The sequence below is a fragment of the Poromitra crassiceps genome (assembly GCF_964638095.1).
Source record: "Poromitra crassiceps genome assembly, chromosome: 4".
In the NCBI taxonomy this organism is placed as follows: Eukaryota; Metazoa; Chordata; class Actinopteri; order Beryciformes; family Melamphaidae; genus Poromitra; species Poromitra crassiceps.
The window spans coordinates 2,598,421-2,618,919 of record NC_139626.1 but is presented as its reverse complement, the minus strand read 5'-3'; the positions used below and the strand labels follow the sequence as shown (position 1 = coordinate 2,618,919).

General features: G+C 43.0%; 1 protein-coding gene across 1 annotated transcript; it reads left to right on the top strand.

Annotated features, from left to right (window-relative positions):
* The first annotated feature begins 334 nt into the window (after positions 1-334).
* dclre1a (DNA cross-link repair 1A (PSO2 homolog, S. cerevisiae)) lies at positions 335-20,499 on the top strand. Its single transcript, XM_083634964.1, has 9 exons — positions 335-771; positions 1,635-3,140; positions 3,284-3,417; positions 8,670-8,788; positions 9,080-9,223; positions 11,240-11,385; positions 13,144-13,298; positions 15,533-15,674; positions 19,842-20,499. Exons 1-9 carry the CDS (start codon positions 336-338, stop codon positions 20,012-20,014), a joined length of 2,955 nt encoding a protein of 984 aa, XP_083491090.1. The 5' UTR covers position 335; the 3' UTR covers positions 20,015-20,499.

Here is a 20,499-nt window from a genome sequence, read left to right as displayed (position 1 = left end):
GCTAGCTATATGTAGCGTTATATATTTTTGCGACGACGTTAACATAAAAATGTCACTAAAGCTGTATTTGTAGCCGTCAACTGCACATATCGCCATCTTATCAAACATAAAGACAATGAATGCTCTTTTGTAACAAGCCTGAGGTCACTTGTAGCAATGCATACAGGAATGCAAAATAGTCACCTTTAGGTGACAGACAGACAGTGACCTTTTTGATCCCAGAATAGGGCACTTCGGTGAATAATTTCTGGGTGGTTTTGTGTCGCCCTGGTGTCTGTCACCCTTTTCACTCTCCATGACTTTGCATCCCTGGCATTATAGGATACCATCTCCAAATGTCACAGAAGGACGACTCTGAAAATGACATTTGGGAATATAAGCCTCTTGAGAAGAAACAGAAGAGACAGGGGTCGCAGTCTTCCAAAGGATCTGTGGCTCAGAAAAGATGCACCTTGAAACAAACTGCCGAGAGACACACTTCCTCTCCAGCCAATAAGCCACCTGTCAGGAATGTGAAGCCCAGCAAGGCAGTTGAAATAGGAGAGTTCAGCAATATCAATAAAGGAGAGCACGCTAGTTCAGATGCACAGACTCTTCCCTCACAACAACCCTCTTCTTCTAATGAGACATTCAAAACTGACAATGCAACAGAGGGGCCATCCGGCGAGGACTTTTGTCCTGTCTGTCAGATGCCATTCTCCAGGTTGATGCTTCAGTCTCAAAGATGGCATGTAGCTGAATGTCTCGACACCCCCAGGGATGAATGCAAAGGTAACGTTATATAGATGCATGCATTTCCATCCTTCACCTTCATCTTCTTAAAACGGATGATTTATACACAAGTAAAGAAAGAAAAAAACCTGCTTACTCTGATGAATTTTGCTGTTCGACCATCTTTAGGAACATTCCAGTATTCCATCAGACTAGCTCAGATAGTATTTTCTTTCTTGATTTGTAGGCCTGTGGTCTTCTCCTATGCACCATTCACTAGATGTGCAAAAGCAGTACTGGGGAAAAGTTCCTCAAAGTTCTTGAATATCTGTATATAAACAATTGCCAGTAACACCTTAGATTAGGCAACACCTATTAACTTTTGTTAAGTTGTTTATTAGTAGTGTATTGGTTCATTATTAGTCATTAAAGTACTTATTTAGCACTTTATTCTGCACAATTTTACAAGTATACCCCATAAACTATGGTTATTCCCCCCAATATCATCCTAATTAGTGCTTCTACTCTAGCAGTCAGTGTTGCATATGAATCAGTATGGAGCTTATAAGGTGCTAGTATCACATGAGAGACATTATTGAACTATTGAGGAGGAAACCCATAGTTAATGTGTTATGTGTTCCCTAATCTAAAGTCAGCCCTCTCACATTTTGCATTCAGATACTTGAATAATTAATGTTATGTGCATCATGCTCTGATTAGTCCAAATACTGTAATGTTACATGTTTTATCATCAAGGCTCGAAAGCGCTATATATATATTCTATATTTTTTGTCTTCTGACTATTGATGTGGCCACTACGCTGCATACTTACACAAAGTCTGATTCCTCATTATGTAATCCGATTACCTACCTACTGCGGCAACAAAAGTGATTCTGATTCTGATTCTGATCCGCTGATACAGAATGTCCTGATGGTCTCCGGTGCTCCTCCACCATTCCAAACCACTACAAGAGATACAACCACACACTTCTGGCCCACAGTCGAGCAACCAGCGACGCAATCCTCCTCAGTCTGTCCCAGCAGGCGGAGGAGACCAGCAGGGAGACCGGCCTCAGTCCTCTCCCAGGACTGAGGAACAGTGAGGTGGACAACTCCGTTTTAGAGAGTTCACAGGACAGTGCCGTCAGTCTCTCTGCTCTGTCCAACCACAGTGGAACACCTCCCACTAAACGTAAAAATGGTCTCCTCTTACTGCGCTCACCTGGCCCTGAGGATTTCAAGAAAAAGAAAGGCTGGTCGCCCTCAGGCTCTGCTAAAGGCCGCCAAAAGCCTACCAGTGCTTCCGCAGGAAGTAAAACAGGGCTGACATTAACTCCTCTACACGCAGTCGACGGAGGCCAAGGTTGTGACGGTGGTTTTATCAAAACGGAACTGTCTCCTCCTGACAATGACGACGACGCAATATCCTATTCCCCGCTCTCCCAGTTCCCAGCAGAGATATCCTATTCCCCGCTCTCCCAGTTCCCAGTAGAGATTGAGGTCAAAGATGGGGAATGTAGAACTAGAAAAGCCCTTTTTTCACACGCATGTGAACACGAGGACGAAGACTCGATGGTCCTGTTCAGTGAGCGTTTCTCAAGTGAAGACGAGCTCTTCAGTGACTTTATTGATCAACTTGAAACCGGTAATGTGCTAGTGAACGAACATAATTCAGCTTTCTCCAGCACCCAACTGGAGTCGGCTACCTCATTAGCTGTGAGTAATCAGTGTGCTGCCTCCTCTCCAGCTGCTGCAAACACAGCCAATTCCCAAAGTGAGAGTGGAAAAGAAACGCGCAGGAACTCCACTAAGGCTAGCATTCAATCCCCACAGAGTATTGTTTTAGAACGCCTCCGAGAAACCCTTTTTACTTCAAATCACTTGCACAACAAAGACTTGAATGACAGCACTGCTCAATCAGAGGAACCCCCTAAAGGTCCTAAGCTAGTGCCTTCTTCTTCTCAAACCTCCATCATCCAAACATCACAATCCATGGCACCTCGTCAGGGCCAGAGCCAGGCAGGTCAAGCCTCCTGCCTCAAGCAGATGGACATTGGGGTGTTTTTTGGGCTTAAGCCCCTCAAAGAGAAGGTGGAAGAGGCTGAGGGTGGACCAAGTGAACTCAAGCCCACCTGTGGCTCGACAGCTGGTGAGAACATGCGATGGAGAAGAGAGAGGGGAGACGGGCAGAGAAGAGAGAGGGGAGACGGGCAGAGAAGAGAGAGGGGAGACAGGCAGAGGAAAAGCAAGGCTGACAGAAGCACAGATAGCTCACATAACACAGGGAGTGTACATGACAGTGATGGAGTGAGTGCTCAGGGGGGAGCAGGGAGAGGGGGAGGCAGGCAATGGGGAAGAAGTATGTGGAACAGAGGAAGAAGGGATGGAGAGGAACAACCACACTGTCCGTTCTACAAAAAGATTCCAGGTCAGTACTGGAAACCTATGGTATGGTAGGCAGCAGCATCCCATCTGACTGAATTTGACATTTATTATTAATCTAACCTTTGTTTAATCCTAAAAGATTTTTCTTTAAACTAAAAGAAGTTTCATTGTAAACATTTTGTTCAGGTACCAAGTTTGCTATCGACGCTTTTCATTATGGAGAGATCCAGGGCATCTCTGCCTACTTCCTCACACATTTCCACTCGGACCACTACGGAGGCTTGAAGAAGACCTCCACATTGCCCATCTATTGTAACACAGTAAGTCTCTATTGTAACACAGTAAGTCTCTATTGTAACACAGTAAGTCTCTATTGTAACACAGTAAGTCTCTATTGTAACACAGTAAGTCTCTATTGTAACACAGTAAGTCTCTTGGGTATTTTAAACATATGAATGTCTTCCAGTACCATTTCCATTGCATCAAAAGTGCACTCGTTTGTCCATCATGCCAACTGGCCTTGCTGTTCATATCTAGTTTTGTTGTTCCTTTTGGCTTCGTGACAGATAGGGAGTTCAATGGCTTTGGTGATGTAACTTGGGCTTGTGTGTTGTATTTTAGCTGTATTACGGTACGCATATTTGCAATCTTGTTAATTACTCTACAGACTGTGGGCTTAATTTGTTGCATCGGCTTGTTTGTGAAATGTATTAGATTGAGAATAGAATATTTGGAATTGCAGGTACACACTCAGCCAGCACTTTATTAGGAACAGCAGGTAGATATCAGCTTTCAGCTCAATGTCAACAGACTACCAAAGTAACATCCACTTCAAGGTTGGATCGATCGATGTGTTGTTGGATGGCTGTGTTGTGCATTCTGAGATGCTGTTGTGAATGGGCAGTGCTGCTCAGTGCTGCTCAGTGCTGCTCAGTGCTCAGTGCTCACCACAGTTGTAAAGAGGTTATCTGAGTTACTGTATCCTTTCTGTCAGCTCCAGTCTGTCCGTTCTCCTCCGACCTCTCCTCATCATATTGTCAGCGTCTTTGGGTCACTGAAAAGCTCTTTATAAGTTCTATAAATTATTATTATTAATTATGAACAAGGTGTTATCGTCCGCAGAACCGCTGGATGGATTCTGGATGTCACTGGATTTTTTTTTCTTTTTTTTTTTGCACAATTCTGCGTAAACTAGTGGCTGTTGGCTTGGGCATGAACATCCCAGGAGATCAGCAGCTTAAGAAAAACTCAAACCTGGCACCAACAACCATGCTACAAAGTCCTCCTTTCTGCTGTTTGGTGTGAACATGAGTTCAAGCTGCTGACCCGTATCTGCATGATATCTTATGCATGGTACTGCTGCCACGTCATTGGCTGACTGGCATAATGATATAATCTTATGCATGGTACTGCTGCCACGTCATTGGCTGACTGGCATAATGATATCATCCTATGCATGGTACTGCTGCCCCGTCATTGGCTGACTGGCATAATGATATCATCCTATGCATGGTACTGCTGCCCCGTCATTGGCTGACTGGCATAATGATATCATCTTATGCATGGTACTGCTGCCACGTCATTGGCTGACTAGCATAATTGCACGAATTAAGCGGGTGTACAGATGTTCCTAATAAAGGACTCGGTGTAAATATAGAAGTGTCACCAACAAGCAAAACACTCGGCTGAGTTACTTTCATCTTATATTGTGCCGTGAAAATGATTCTACCCTGAAGATTTTTCTACGTCACATGCCAATTTGCATATTCATAACTACAGTCTCCGCTCGCAGCGGAGGGAGCGGGGCTGCGCTGTGTATGGGAAGCACTGTGATGTGATTAAACACCTTTTTCCATGTTTAAGTAACGTAAACACTAGGGGTGTGCCACCTTAGGCACCTCACGATTCGATTACGATTAAGGGTGCTACGATTCGATTATTAAACGATTACGATTAATCACGATTTTCGATGCATCTTTTTCACCAAACAGGATTTTTTTTAAGCAAGGTATATTTGTCAGTATCCATTAATTAAAGTAAACAAACAAATGTACCTCCATTATCTTCAGTTGCGACTGAAGTCCACGCATCACATGTTACAGCCACCCTGCATGCTTTCTTCAGTGATTCCAGTTTCCAGTACTTTGGTTTTGGTCTCGTTTTACAGTTAAGGAACTGCTTTCCGGGCGAAATACCGTATTTTTTGCAAATAAAGCAAAAAAAAAAATGTGTTTTTTTTTTTTTTTGCAATTTTTTGCAAATCGATAATCGAACATTGTGAATCGATTTTAATCGTCACGTGACTCATCGCGATGCATCGATTATACGATTAATTGGCACACCCCTAGTAAACACCGCCCAAAAACTACAGGCCATCTCACGAAGCGACACCTCTGAATTACACACAATAACACAGTGCAGTTGTGGCGGTTGTGGCGGTTGCTTGCCATCCACTGTGGTTGGCTTGTCTATAGCGCGGCGGTATTGCAATATTGCGGTTATTGTGACAGTAAAAAAAAAAGTAGCTGCCTGGAAATGTTTCATGGAAAACCCTATAAGTTCTGCCCCGAATTTCAGTGATGAGTTCTACGAACTTCATGCCCTCAGTAGAGGAAGGAATGTTATCCCAGTGTGTCTCCACTTAATGAAAAAGCAGTGTTTTCTCCAAGAGTTTTCAGGATTCAGTTGCGTTCGCTAATCTAATACGGTACTCTAAATAATATGGAGAAGATTTGCACATCTTTGAAGACGCCTCTTTACAAGAAACACTTTATTCTTCAGAAGCCCTATAAATAATCAAAGCATTCTGTGTGCTCTCCTTTTCCACAGAATGCATAAGAACTGCCTCATTCATTTGCTATCTCACTGTCCTGCATTAACCCATTGATACCTGATGCAGCAGGTATCAATGCGAACCGCGTGACGCGGTTCGCGGTCTTAAAGGGATACACACACAAATGAGGGATATACACGCAAATGCTGCATCAGGTATCAATGGGTTAACACAGAGGAATGAAATCTGCCTGCCATTTACAGCGATGAATGCCAATCTGCCTGTGGCTCAGTGTCCATATAAGCACCAATATATAAAATATATATATACCACCTTGCTGTGGCTCTGTCCATGTTGGAGCTGATTTAGTTTCATAGACCTTTTTGTGTATTGAGGAGGAGGGGGTGGAGAGAGTTAATCACTCAAACAAAAAAATATTGAGGAAATGTAGTTTCTCTGGGTTTCATTTGGTCTTACTTTGACCTTTAGAACTATCATTTTGTTCTCACGGTCTATTTACATGTGGGGGGGGGGGGGGGCGTGTCTCACAATCTCTGTGCTTGAATTTAAATGGTAAACTGAACAAATTGAGAAACTTGGCAGGCAAAGTATGAATAAATAATTACCGTAAATTCCGGACTATAAGCCGCACCGGTGTATAAGCCGCACCTGCAAAGTTGACTATTTTTTTCTTATATAAGCCGCGGGTGTTTTAATGGTATTATTTTTTTTATTTTTTATTTTTTTATTGTGTTTTAATGTTTAATTACCATATGTAAGGGTTCATGCACAGAGGGGATTGTCAGGAAAGAGATGGCTGTTTGAGGAAGCTCCCATTTATTAACATTTCAACAAAACAACATAACACAACACCACCTGTGTTGTTTTTTACAGTGCACACAGTGTCATACAGTGTCATACAGTGTGGTGAAAAGAGGGCAAGAGAGGAAATTAAAACTTATTATACCATGGTCTGGGTGAATACTCGATTCTGATTGGCTGCAAGGTGTCCATTAAAAAGTGATATTGTACAGTGATAATGGACACCTAGCTAAATGGTCTGTTCACCGTTCATATCAATGCGCCATAGTTTCATCAGTGTTATCAGGAGAGCAGTTTGAGCTCTATACCCCCGTTAAGGGTTAATATGACAATTTTGGAACTTGAGAAAAAAATTGAGTCGGTCAAAGTAAGTATTTAAATCACCCCTGTGTGCTCAGTTTATCAAAAATAACTCTTATTTACAATTTTGATTTTCGTTTCGGAGATTTTTTAACCTCGCGTCACCAGGCTCTTCTCGACGAGAAAGAGAAGATTTCCCTCGGCTCGTGCACGAGAGAGAGAGAGAGAGAGAGAGAGAGAGAGAGAGAGAGAGAGAGAGAGAGAGAGAGAGAGAGAGAGAGAACTCTCTCTGCATTTCACCACATCAGCAGCACACGCAGGGCGCTGCTCTCTCACTCTCACTTCCTGAAACTCTTCGCTCTTAAATGTTAATATACTTGGCCAATACGTATCTATCATACAAAATAAAGCAAGCTGCCAAACGGTAATGTCTTCATTTAATGTAGAACGCAAAACATCGTTAAACCTGCATTCCTGTAATAAAGTTAACGTTTGAGTCGGCTTTAAAACGGAGCGGGTGGTGGAGGTGGGAGGGACTATTTTATTTCGTGGAAGACTGATTTACAGTATGAATAACAGACATTTAGCCATTTAGATTGCTTTATTTATTACACATGGAAATATAAATGACTGGTCTTATTGTTTTGTTGGCAAGTGACCATGGTATAAGCGGGTTAATGCACTTCGAGGTGTCCATTATCACTTTTTAAGGGACTTCGCGGAGGCAACCATCCTCGGCTTCGCCTCGGACGGTTCACGCCTCCACGTCGTCCCTTAAAAAGTGATAATGGACACCTCGTCGTACATTAACCCTTACTTATAGTTATATAGGATTTATAGTTAGAAAGAGTGCTAAAAAAGAGAGTTTTTTTTTTTTTTTTTTTTTTTTTTTTGAAAAAATCCATAGATAAGCCGCAGGGGCCAAAAAACGGGAAAAAAGGTGCGGCTTATAGTCCGGAATTTACGGTAAGCACAACAATAATAATCCTTATACTCCTTCAGGTAAAAAAAATGACCATATAAGTTTTAGGGTGCCAGATTGTCATTAGCTCAGTTTTCACAATGTATTGTAAATAAGATGTTAGTAAAGGGCTTATCTGAATAATAAACCATGGTATGAGCCAGTTACCTGGGGTCCAGAATAAAACACATTGTTGAAAGAAAGCCTGATTTGATGTAAGTTCTTATATCAAGACTTGCCAACAGTGGACTGAATGCTCTGTGGGTCACAGCTAAAAACCCTTATGGGGGTCTCCAATGGGGTTTGCTTATTTGGTGGGTCACAGAATATTGGCTTGGGCAGTGTGTGGGTCATAGTCCAGAAACGCTTTAAGGTCAGAATCTTTCTCAATGAACCACAGAATGTTTTGTTAAGAGTAAATATTGGTTCTGGGTTCTGGGTTCTGGGCCCTGGGCGTTGCTCTCGATGTTGATCCTTTTGCCTGTCATCATGACAGATATGAAGTAATTATACCGTTTACTCTATCAGGCCTGTTTTGTTTGCGTCGGCAAAATAGGCCCCATTAATGATACTGTTGACTCTTATCAGGCTTGTTGTGTTTTGAGTCAACAAAATCACTTTCTTATGCCCTTGGGTTTGTCTAGCTTTTAGAAGCTGCTGCTGAAGCAATGTAATTATTGAACCTTAGAGATGAGTTGACTGCCTTTCTGGGTCAGATCACAGGGAACCTGGTGAAGAGCAAGCTGAAGGTGGCAGAGCAGTATGTCCACGTCCTGCCCATGAACACTCGGGTCACCGTGGAGGGAGTCAGCGTCATCCTGCTGGAAGCCAACCAGTGAGTCCTCACTTTGGGATGTAAACCAGTTTACCATGTTTTTATTTGGCTTCAAAACGTTTCAGCATACAGTATCTATATAGCCTTCTCATCAGAGCATTGTTTTGTTCATTCATTCAGCATATTGTTCTTAAACCAAAATGCAACTACCGTATACTCAATTCATGCACTCACCTCATAGTTGTATTGGTGAAGATTCCTGCCCTGGAGCAACAGTGACAGACAGCTGACAGTGTTCTAGTGCCCTTTCTTTCTGTTCTCTCTTCCAACCCCACGTCTGCTCTGTCGTAGCTGTCCAGGAGCAGCCATGCTGCTGTTCCTCCTGCCCGATGGACAGACGGTCCTCCATACAGGAGATTTCAGAGCTGATTCCTCAATGGAGACCTACCCCGAGCTGCTCAGCTGCAGGGTGCAGACGCTCTACTTGGACACCACGTCAGTACCTACCTGTACCTGTCCCCTCTCTCACACACCTTCAATCTACCTTTCTCATACACGTCAGTACCTACCTGTCCTCTCTCTCACACACCTTCAATCTACCTTTCTCATACACGTCAGTACCTACCTGTCCTCTCTCTCACACACCTTCAATCTACCTTTCTCATACACGTCAGTACCTACCTGTCCTCTCTCTCACACACCTTCAATCTACCTTTCTCATACACGTCAGTACCTACCTGTCCTCTCTCTCACACACCTTCAATCTACCTTTCTCATACACGTCAGTACCTACCTGTCCTCTCTCTCACACACCTTGAATCTACCTTTCTCATACACGTCAGTACCTACCTGTCCTCTCTCTCACACACCTTGAATCTACCTTTCTCATACACGTCAGTACCTACCTGTCCTCTCTCTCACACACCTTGAATCTACCTTTCTCATACACGTCAGTACCTACCTGTCCTCTCTCTCACACACCTTGAATCTACCTTTCTCATACACGTCAGTACCTACCTGTCCTCTCTCTCACACACCTTGAATCTACCTTTCTCATACACGTCAGTACCTAGCTGTCCCCTCTCTCACACACCTTGAATCTACCTTTCTCATACACGTCAGTACCTACCTGTCCTCTCTCTCACACACCTTCAATCTACCTTTCTCATACACGTCAGTACCTACCTGTCCTCTCTCTCACACACCTTCAATCTACCTTTCTCATACACGTCAGTACCTACCTGTCCTCTCTCTCACACACCTTGAATCTACCTTTCTCATACACATGCCGTATGATGCAGCTGCTGAGTGGCCAATAGCAGAAGACTGTGGGTTGTACTAGGCTCCTCCTCCTGGGGATGTGCATGTGACCCTCTCCCCTTTATTGTTAAGCTTGGCTCAATAGACCCTTCTCACGGGGGCCATTTTGTGTCGAAAAGGCAGGGTAATCACAGGTGCAAGCAAAACACTAATGAGGGTTTCAAACTTCCATGATTGGAATTTGGAAACCCTCATTAGTGTTTCGCTTGCACCTGTGATTACCCTGCCTTTTTGACACAAAATGGCCCCCGTGAAAAGGGTCTATGGAGCTCAACAGTCATGTGACGTTTCTTCTGCCCCCGAAGTGAATTCCCCATTCATTTTCTCCATAGACATTTTGAAAAATCCTTATACTGTATAACGAGTTTTAAGGCTTGAACCAAGCCAACCAGTCTTCCAGAGAATCGTGAGTGACTATAAAACATTTCAGTTTCAGCAAAAACAAAAAATAAAACCTGCATTCATTTTTTGTTTTGACCGCCCACTTTTTCCACAGCTCCGGTTCCAGGAAGTGATTTTCCCCCCCTTATATAAAGAGTTTTAAGTCTGGAACCAAACCAACCAGCTACGAGATGAATCGTGACCATAAAACATTTGATTTGGAGCAACAACAAATCAAACGTCGGCAAACAAAGGATGGCACGGTGGCTCAGTGGTTAGCACTGTTGCCTCACAGCAAGAAGGTCCCGGGTTCAAACGCCGGTCCGTCCCAGGTCCTTTCTGTGTGGAGTTTGCATGTTCTCCCCGTGTTCGTGTGGGTTTTCTCCAGGAGCTCCGGTTTCCTCCAACCACCAAAAAACATATGTTAGGGTTAATACTCCTGTCAGTGTCCCTGACCAAGGCACTGGCAAAAGAACTGGAGTTGGTACCCGGCCGCTGCACTGTGGCTGCCCACTGCTCCTATAGTTCTAGGAAGGTTCCTAGTAGAGGATGGGTCAAATGCAGAGGATGAATTTCCCCATGGAAAGGATAACTTAACTTAAACAGACACACACATATAGTCTTAAGAAGCTCCCCCAATCTGCATTTCCTTCCAGTGAGGGTAAACTGTATACGATTTATTTTGTTTTCAGTAACACTCTTTTCACTCACTGATGTCCTTAATCTGCTCCGCTCAAACATGGTGCCGACATGTATTCACGCACAAATGTACCTTTCTAAATCTGTCTCTCTCTCATATCATCCCTGTAGCTACTGCAGCCCTGAGTACACTTTCCCCAGTCAGCAAGAGACCATCAGCTTCGCAGCCAGCACAGCCTTCGAGCTGGTGACGCTCAACCCTCGCACCCTGGTGGTGTGTGGCTCCTACTCTGTGGGCAAAGAGAAGGTCTTCTTAGGTGAGCAGAGTTCACCCTTTTGCCCGAGCTCAGCATTCACAGTGCCTCTCTGCCACTACGAGGCACAGCATGAAGTCCTAGTTCAAGTTCACAAACCGCATTACAAAATCCTAATTGTCTTGTCATCCTATTGTTGTCTAAACTGAACGTTGTTTGAAGTACACATTTGACTCTGCCGATCTTGAACCTCACATGCAGGGGGATCATCAGTGAAAGCATATCATCGTAGAATTGGAACTTTGATTGTGTGTCTTTGTCTGGACCCAATAGTGAGATGAGTAACCATATATCATATAACAATATATATATATCATATAACTATATATATATAGCCATATATCACAATCTGACCTTTCTGCTGCTGTTGGAAGGGAATCATCTGGGATCATATCTTTTATTGAAATGGGAGCAGTGCTACAATTTGTGGATTAGCCTGATTTGAGAGAAGCGCCACAGCGCGTGCCGTGTCGTGTGTCCTCCTTTTGACGTAAACAGTTCAATATTCATCCACGTGAATAATAGTCTGCTCCACTTGGGTGTAGGAAGACACTCCACATAACAACCATGCCTGTCCTCACAGAAGACTGTCCTCACAGAAGACACTCCACATAACCATGACTGTCCTCACAGAAGACACTCCACATAACCATGACTGTCCTCACAGAAGACACTCCACATAACAACCATGCCTGTCCTCACAGAAGACTGTCCTCACAGAAGACACTCCACATAACCATGACTGTCCTCACATAAGACACTCCACATAACCATGACTGTCCTCACAGAAGACACTCCACATAACCATGACTGTCCTCACAGAAGACACTCCACATAACAACCATGCCTGTCCTCACAGAAGACTGTCCTCACAGAAGACACTCCACATAACCATGACTGTCCTCACATAAGACACTCCACATAACCATGACTGTCCTCACAGAAGACACTCCACATAACCATGACTGTCCTCACAGAAGACACTCCACATAACCATGACTGTCCTCACATAAGACACTCCACATAACCATGACTGTCCTCACAGAAGACACTCCACATAACCATGCCTGTCCTCACAGAAGACACTCCACATAACCATGACTGTCCTCACATAAGACACTCCACATAACAAGCATGACTGTCCTCCCAGAAGGTGAACAGCTTGCGTTCTGAAATCATCTGGAAAAACGGCAGATAGTTTGATTGACTAGATGAAGCGATTTGGTCTCCACGCCCGCTGTTGCTCTTGTTATTGCTCATGGAGGTTTGTGCTTTGCGATCATGTAATTGTCTGGGACAATGAACCCAATACAATATGTCCAGAGTTGATTTAATTATTTAAAAAAATGTCTCTTGTTCAACAGTGTTCTAAACATAGTTTTTTCCTGACACTCCTGTAGTCTTTACAGTACATCATGTGTTCAGCAGGTTATTTCAGTGGAGATTGTGGGCTTGGAATTCTTCAAAGCCCCATTTGGTTTTATGAATTATAGAGATAATCAAAGATTGTTGGGACGGCTTGATTTATAGGTGCAACATAAGGCTCCTGCAACTTTCAGAATGTGTACAAACCTCTCCAAACTCCATCACATACATTTATGGTACTGTAGTACAATTTCACTTTATCAGGGAGTGACATTTTGTTCAGTGGAATAAACTGTCAGTGGGACGCTCCGCTGCAGTTTGGGTCTTAAAATGAAAAGGCTGTTGAACTCCCCCACTCTGTTCTGACATCTGCCCCCGGTCTGCTTCATTTCGTAGCTTTGGCAGAGGTCCTGGGGTCCAAAGTGTGCCTCTCACGGGACAAATACAACACCATGTGCTGCCTGGAGTCGGACCGAATCAAACAACTTATCACCACCGACTGGAAGGCAGCCCAGGTCCATGTGCTGCCCATGATGCAGCTCAACTTCAACGTAGGTGCAGCACTCCCATTTTCTATCAACTGGTCTGAAAGGTGCATTTACTATTGTAGGTCTCTGGTCCCGGGTCCCCCAAGGACTATTTTATTTATTCGTCAGAATGGAAAAAAGTGCACAAATATGAGAATGTAAGCATATCCAAGACGAGCCAGTAAAATTAAAATTTAAAAAGTTTAATTTTTTTAAATATTGAGTAAAATAACTTTTGGTACATCAAACAAATAATGTCAAACGCAATACTGTGTATACCAGTTCTTATACCAGAACTTTTAGTTATATGAAGGTTGCTTGAAGACATAGTCCTTGCCAGTTCCCAGGTTGGTTGATGTTTCTCCCTGGCAGTATATAACATCACCCCGCACCTGACCAACTTGTGTTTTCAACTGTTCCTTCAGGGGCTCCTGCAGTCTGACTTTGTTTCCTGAGTTGACCATGAGTTTGTTGAACTCAGCAGCTCCTGGGAACTGGAAAACATTTGGGACGTGTGGGTGTGTTGCTGCCTGACCAATTGTTTTGACCAATGTTACCAGTTCAGTTTGTTCCCCCATGAGTAAATCCTCTTCCCAAACAAATCAATAAAAGATCTCTCCAAAAAGGCAATTACTAACCAAACATCTCCGACGTCGTCAGAGTTACCTCCGGGACCGGTCAGTTGGTCAACTTTGTGCACACAGGATATGAGTGCCTGGGTGGCGAGCCAATTAGATGGAGCTCAAACAAACTTTATTGAACTTCTTTTAAAGAGGACATGAAACAATTGATCATTTGTATTTCACCTCAGGCAAGACAGGACAGGACACTGCTTTAAAGTCTGAAATTTACCTAGATTTGATAGAAAAATTAACATTTCAGCTTTTCGCTAACTAGGGTGCTCCTAGATGATGTCACTAGGTTGACTGCACAGTACAGTAGGAAGGATTTGGAATGTTTTTATGAATCAAAACAACCACAATCCAAGTCAGAAACACAACAGCATACGCTGTGAGCCTGTTAGAATTCAAAACCAACACTTAACGAGCCTGTACTGCACTACTGTAGTTTACTATATTGTCCAATCAGCCATCAGTTGGTGAAAAGGTACAGGTGAAATGTTCATCTTTCTAGCAAATCTAGGTACATTTCACACTTGAAAGCAGTGTCCTGTCTGGTTTGAGGTGTTGTGCAAATGAACTAGTTATATTATGATCAAATGTTTCATGTCCTCTTTAACCAAGATCATTTAACCTCAGATGGAATGATTCTTTGATTGGACAGTTTATTTTGATGTACATAAACAGCCATATCCTATTCTGCTCATGGTCTAAAAATAGCCATATCATATTCTGATTAGTGTCTATGCATAGCCTATGCAAGTATCAAGGACAGAAGTTAAAAATGCTAATTATGATGACGAAGCTTAGCGTCTCCCTGAAATGGAGATAAGCGGGATGCATTATTAGTCACAGAAAGCAAAAGCTGACTAGGGAGGACAATTGCAATTTTTTTTTTTTTTTAGTTTTTTTAGTTTTTTTAGTTTTTCCAATTATGCATATGACATGGAAACACGATAAACATGGAAACACAATACACAGAAAGTAACAACAAAATCCCTGAGCCATTTTTTTATAACAAGGCTCTCAATATGACCCTTTTAGCTATAACCATGCCAAACATAAGAGCCAGTTGATTGGAAAATTGCACTTTTAACTTAAGGTTTTGTAATTCAGACCCTTGGACAAAAAGTACTTGAGCAGTTTTATCATAGAGAGACACATTGAAATGCAGTATATTATATTCATTAAATCATCATTATTAATCAAAATGGCTATGCAGTTTTTGCAGCTCTGGAAACTGGATAGCTAGAAATGTTTGTACAGACATTGATCAAATTTTCAATTTCTTGGAGCATAATGTCTGGAAGTTGGATAGTCAAAAAAGGAACAATGGAACCAAATATTTTGATTTAGTTTATATGGTGGATTGATTCTACATTTTGGAAGAGAGGTTTAAGTGTCCAGCTGTTTTTGGGGGGTCTGATTTTAATTCATTATATGATAATAGATGGACCCTTTTCAGAAGATCTATTGAATTATATTGAAGATTTATTGAATTTGCTGCATTCATGATGACATTTTAGAAATATTTCAGCCCTCTCTCAGAAATGTCGAAAAAGCACATTATGGCTCCATTGAGTGTTTGAGCATGAAATCCTCATGCCATCCCCCATCTCACCCTCATCTGGTCTTCAGAAACTGCAGGCTCACCTGAGCAGGTTCTCAGGGCGCTACGAGCAGCTGGTGGCCTTCAAGCCCACGGGCTGGACCTTCAGCCAGCAGGTGGAATCAGTGGAAGACATCCAGCCTCAGACCAGTGGCAACATCTCAATCTATGGTATGGACTCATCTTTATTTGCTTGTCTGTACGCAAGGGCTAGTTATAATATTCATCAGAAGGTATAAAGAACATAGTTTCTTCTGTTTTAGTTTAATATCTTTTTTGTTTCTTTATGAGTGCATTCATGAGTAACCTGGTTAGGCTTGAAAAGATGAGAATGAATGATTGGTGAGAAGAAATAGCCAAAACAATGTCGTTTTTCCTCACTCATACATTTTGTGGTATTTTGCACAGCCTGTCTGCAGTATTTGAATGGCTTCCAGGGTTGGCAGATTTAAGGCCATTAACGCCCTAAAAGTGGGTTTATTTTTCTTCTCAGTTGAACAGGTTAGCAATACCAAAAGCAGGACCTTATTACATCATTGTCAATATCAATCTTGAATGTTCTCTTGCCGCACACTACTTGGACTCCTCTACAAGACTGGCAATTCCCCTGCCAAAAATGTGAATGTTTGCCAAGTTGTACGATTTAGCCTAGGGCTCCCCCTTTTGGGAGGATGGAGGAGGGCGAGAGAGAGCTGAGCGAGAACAAACCAACCAACCAACCATAGCATAATACAAGTTCAATTCAGCTTGATGCTAACAGAGGGTAAAGAATGAAGAGAATGTTGTAGGCATAGGCTGAATGCAGATTGAAGTATGGTATGAAAATGTGACCAGAATAGTATACCAGTTCATATATAAAGTTTAGTTCCTCAGTGTTGTGACACTGAGCTGCATTAACGCACTTGTAGGTAAGATGATTGGGGGAATGGTACAGAGCAGGTGATGGAGATGGGGCAGGTGCCCAGGCTTCAGCAGCCTCCCGAGTGAGTTGGCTGAGACGAGAGAAGCCTGTAGCCTCGCCTGATGGCAGTGGGCTTCATGGTAGCTTCATGGTAGCTGCAGCATCGGTGGGAGGCATCGCCAAGATGGAGATTCACTTTAGCCTTTCTTCATCCCTTGCGTTGATGTTGCCTCGCAGTGTACAAAAGCAAAGAACAGTGCAGTGGCCACACGGCTTGGTAGAAGATGCAGTCTCTTGCATTAGAGCCTCAAAAACAGTCCACTGCTTTCTTGTAGAGTATGTTTGTGTTGTCGATTGAGTCTGATTTTTACTGCTGATATGAAGCTCCCAAAACCTGGAGGACTTGTAATGGAAGAATGTAATTTATCGGTGCCATACAGTATGAGGTGTCAGTGCACCTTTCTTTGCTGAAATGATTTAACATCACAAGGGCGAAATGTAACTTTCACTGTTCATACAGAGGAAGAAGAAAGCCACGCAAAAAGTCCAGTGTGGCAGGATTACACCCAAAAAGACAACAGTATTCATTGTAAACATTGTAACACAATGTTGAAACATGTCACAAGCACAATGACAGCTAATGCAGGAAGTTTAGTTGGTTGATCAACTTGTTAGGTAGGCCTAAAGACAGGTGTAAAACCCTGCATTTTCTATTTTCTATGTCAAAAGCATTTTTTATATATATATAATGATTAATCGATTAATTGATCGTTAACATGACCAATTAATCGATTAAGGAAATTGAAAAAAAAAAATGGCATCCCTACTGTATACATGTGGGACTGGTTGAAAGTAAACTGGTGTGGGTGAGGGTGGCACATTCTGCTAAGCCTGCGTCTGAAAACTCTAAAAAAACACACATGGCTGAATTTGAACAGGCTCAACAGGAAGTTGGTGACAATACAGCAAAGACTTTACGTCTTTACTTGTACAACTGCTCCTTCTGCCATTAACAGTCAATGGTGGCATGTCAGATTATTTTTTGCCTACCCGCAGTGAATAGAACATGACTAACATGTATGTAGAACGTTCTTGGTGAACATGACTGATATGACCCGAGGAGTCATATAGGAGGAGTTTCACGGGCAGGATGTAGCGCGTGGGAGGATCATACTATTGCCCCCAGTTCCCCCCCCCCCCCCCCCGAGCGAGATATGAACTTGGGGATCTTGCCAGCTGTGTTTTACTCAGAAGTGGCAGAGTGGAAACACTGTTTAAACTTTAGACCATATGACTCCACGGAGGGCAATGGGGATAATATTGCCACCTTTGTTTTACCCAGAAGTTGCAGGGTGGAATTTACACCCTTGAAATAACATTTCTATGACTCCACTGAGGGAAATACTGATCAAAATGGGCGGAGGTGGCCCCTCCTCGAAGACTGATAGTCCACCCTGACCATCAGGGGAGACACTGTACCAGTATCCTTTTGTGCTCCGAGCAACAGAAATGACTACAGGACTGACAGAGGTCAGGTGGACTGACAGAGGTCAGGTGGACTGACAGAGGTCAGGTGGACTGACAGAGGTCAGGTGGACTGACAGAGGTCAGGTGGACTGACAGAGGTCAGGTGGATAGGAAACGAGCGTTATATCACTGCGATATTATGTTACAGACCAATATTTCAGCCAATATTTCTGCTGCCTGCTCATGCAGTTTCTTGTGGTGCATCTACTGAGCTGTATGTCTGGGTTAGGCATATGGCTTCCATTGGCTCCCAAACTGCGGTCGGACCGTGGGGCTCCACCTGGTGGTCTGCCAGAGCATTTAAATGGCTTCTCTCCTGTGTGGACCATCATGTGTTTCTGCAACTCTGCATTTTGACTACAACTTTTACCACAGACTGAGCATTTAAATGGCTTCTCTCCTGTGTGTGGACTGCCATGTGTCTCTTCACATTTTCTTTTCGACTAAAACTTTTACCACAGAGGCACAGACTGAGCATTTAAATGGCTCGTGTGTAAGTGCTTCACCACAGACTACACACATGCTCGCTCGCTCGCACACACAAACACACACAATTTCCTCCTCTGCATTTTGTGTGTTGCTCTGGTGCATGCCAATGTGCACACTATCTCCGCCTTGTGCTTGTCTCCCCTTTCCTTTCTCTTTCCCAGCCATATGCTGCTATTGCTACTAATATTGTCCTCTGCGTGTGGGATGACTGATGATGGTACACTTGAGTAGATACAGTTTCAGCCAGCAGGCCTCATCAAACCTGCGGGAGGGGGTGGAACGAGGCCAAACAGCAGGTAGCGTTCTGCAACATTTGTCAGAAGGTGTCGTCTTCTCCTCACCCCCTGATCCAAAAGAGGTGTCAAGAGAGTCATTTCATCATCTCGCTGGCGCTGCTCCATCTAGAAGCCTCCTTGTAATGTAACGGGAACAGTCTGAGCCTGGTGGACCACCTTTAATTGGCATCTAGTCTTGCCTTGTAAGGCTTTGCCTCATGGCATATCTGACCTTTTCCATATTTGTGGCTATCCACTGCAGCAGACATCTGGCTCCTTGACAGGTTCTTCTTACCTCCAACCAAATCTCTTCTGTCTTCATTGGACTTGATTAATCCTAATGGGAAAATGAGGGAAATGATTGCCTAAGCTATTGAGCTGAGATGGATGGGGATAATTGAGTAGTGTGAAGAATCCCCCTGGTCCAATTCTAAAGTGCTCCTGGCTCCTCTCCTTCAGGGACTTCACTTCTCATCAATCAAAAATTTTGATCATAAGAACCAAGACTTGATTTGGCCCTGTGAGAATGACAGGGCGTGCAGCACCTCCTGATATCACCGTGTTGGTGTCGTTTCTGGATCAACATTTTTTCATAGTGTGCGGCCGGGAATACGCCCGCCTCCGAACTCATTTGATTGGTCGCCACAATTGCGTCTTCCTGAAAACATGCGGCAATGAAAAAAAATATAAAAAGTGATGTAGGTAGAGTTAAGCTTGTAATTTCAATGTTTGTTTGTTTGTTTTTCTTTTTTTTATGTGATCCCATCTCTAGTCCACACTTTGCCTAAAAATGTCTTATTTTTAAATGGCTGCATTTGTTTTAAATCTGCAATCTTCTGTTAAATCTTTTCTTATCTTTATGGATATTGTGACCGGAGAGCATCCAAACTTTGTAGAATTCCAGTACGAGCCTGTCCTTACCGTGTGGTCATGCATAGTCAGCATTGTGGTGTAGTGAGCAGCATAGGGAGACCATTTTTCAACTGGAAATCAGCGGAATTGTCCTAGATTAGAATAAGGCACAAACTTGATTGTTAATGCATTTTGGCATGGTTGCTTTTGCATTTTACCAAGTGAGGGGACAAATGCAACTTAAGCCTAAGAAGAGACTCATCAACCATAACACCCGTTCTATTTTGTTGACAGGAATCCCATACAGTGAACACAGCAGCTTTCTGGAGATGAAGCGATTTGTCCAGTGGCTCCAACCTCTAAAGATCATCCCTACAGTCAATAATGGCAGCTGGGGTAGTAGGAAGGCTATGGAGAAGTGTTTCAGCGAATGGCTCATGGAACCCAAAGCTAATATTAAATCTTAACTTAACCTCGACTGTAAATTGGTTAACCATGTTTACTTTGCAGCTAACGATATAATTGATTGTGTTCCTAATCAGTGGTAAGAAAAGCAAACGGTAATCCACAATACTGCAGTATTTAATTGTGTAATGGGACTCATAAAGATTGTCATGTTGATTGACAAAACTAGAATCATTGCTTGTGTTGAAATTGTTTACGACCAAGACCAGTGAGCTTTTAACATTAGCATTTCTATACAAAGCAAGGGTTGTGATCGATCAAGTGAACATGAACGATAGTAATGGCTCGTCCTAACCAATTTCATTCAAAGGTTCTGATTTTTTCCATATTGGGTGGGACTTGAAAAACGACTTGTGTAATGGTAATCTGGAGGTATGCAGGCAGCATTACTGTGCTTAGATCTGTATGCACGCAGCATTACTGTATGCACGCAGCATTACTGTGCTTAGATCTGTTTGAGGACTGTCATGATACTGCGGCTGCCTTG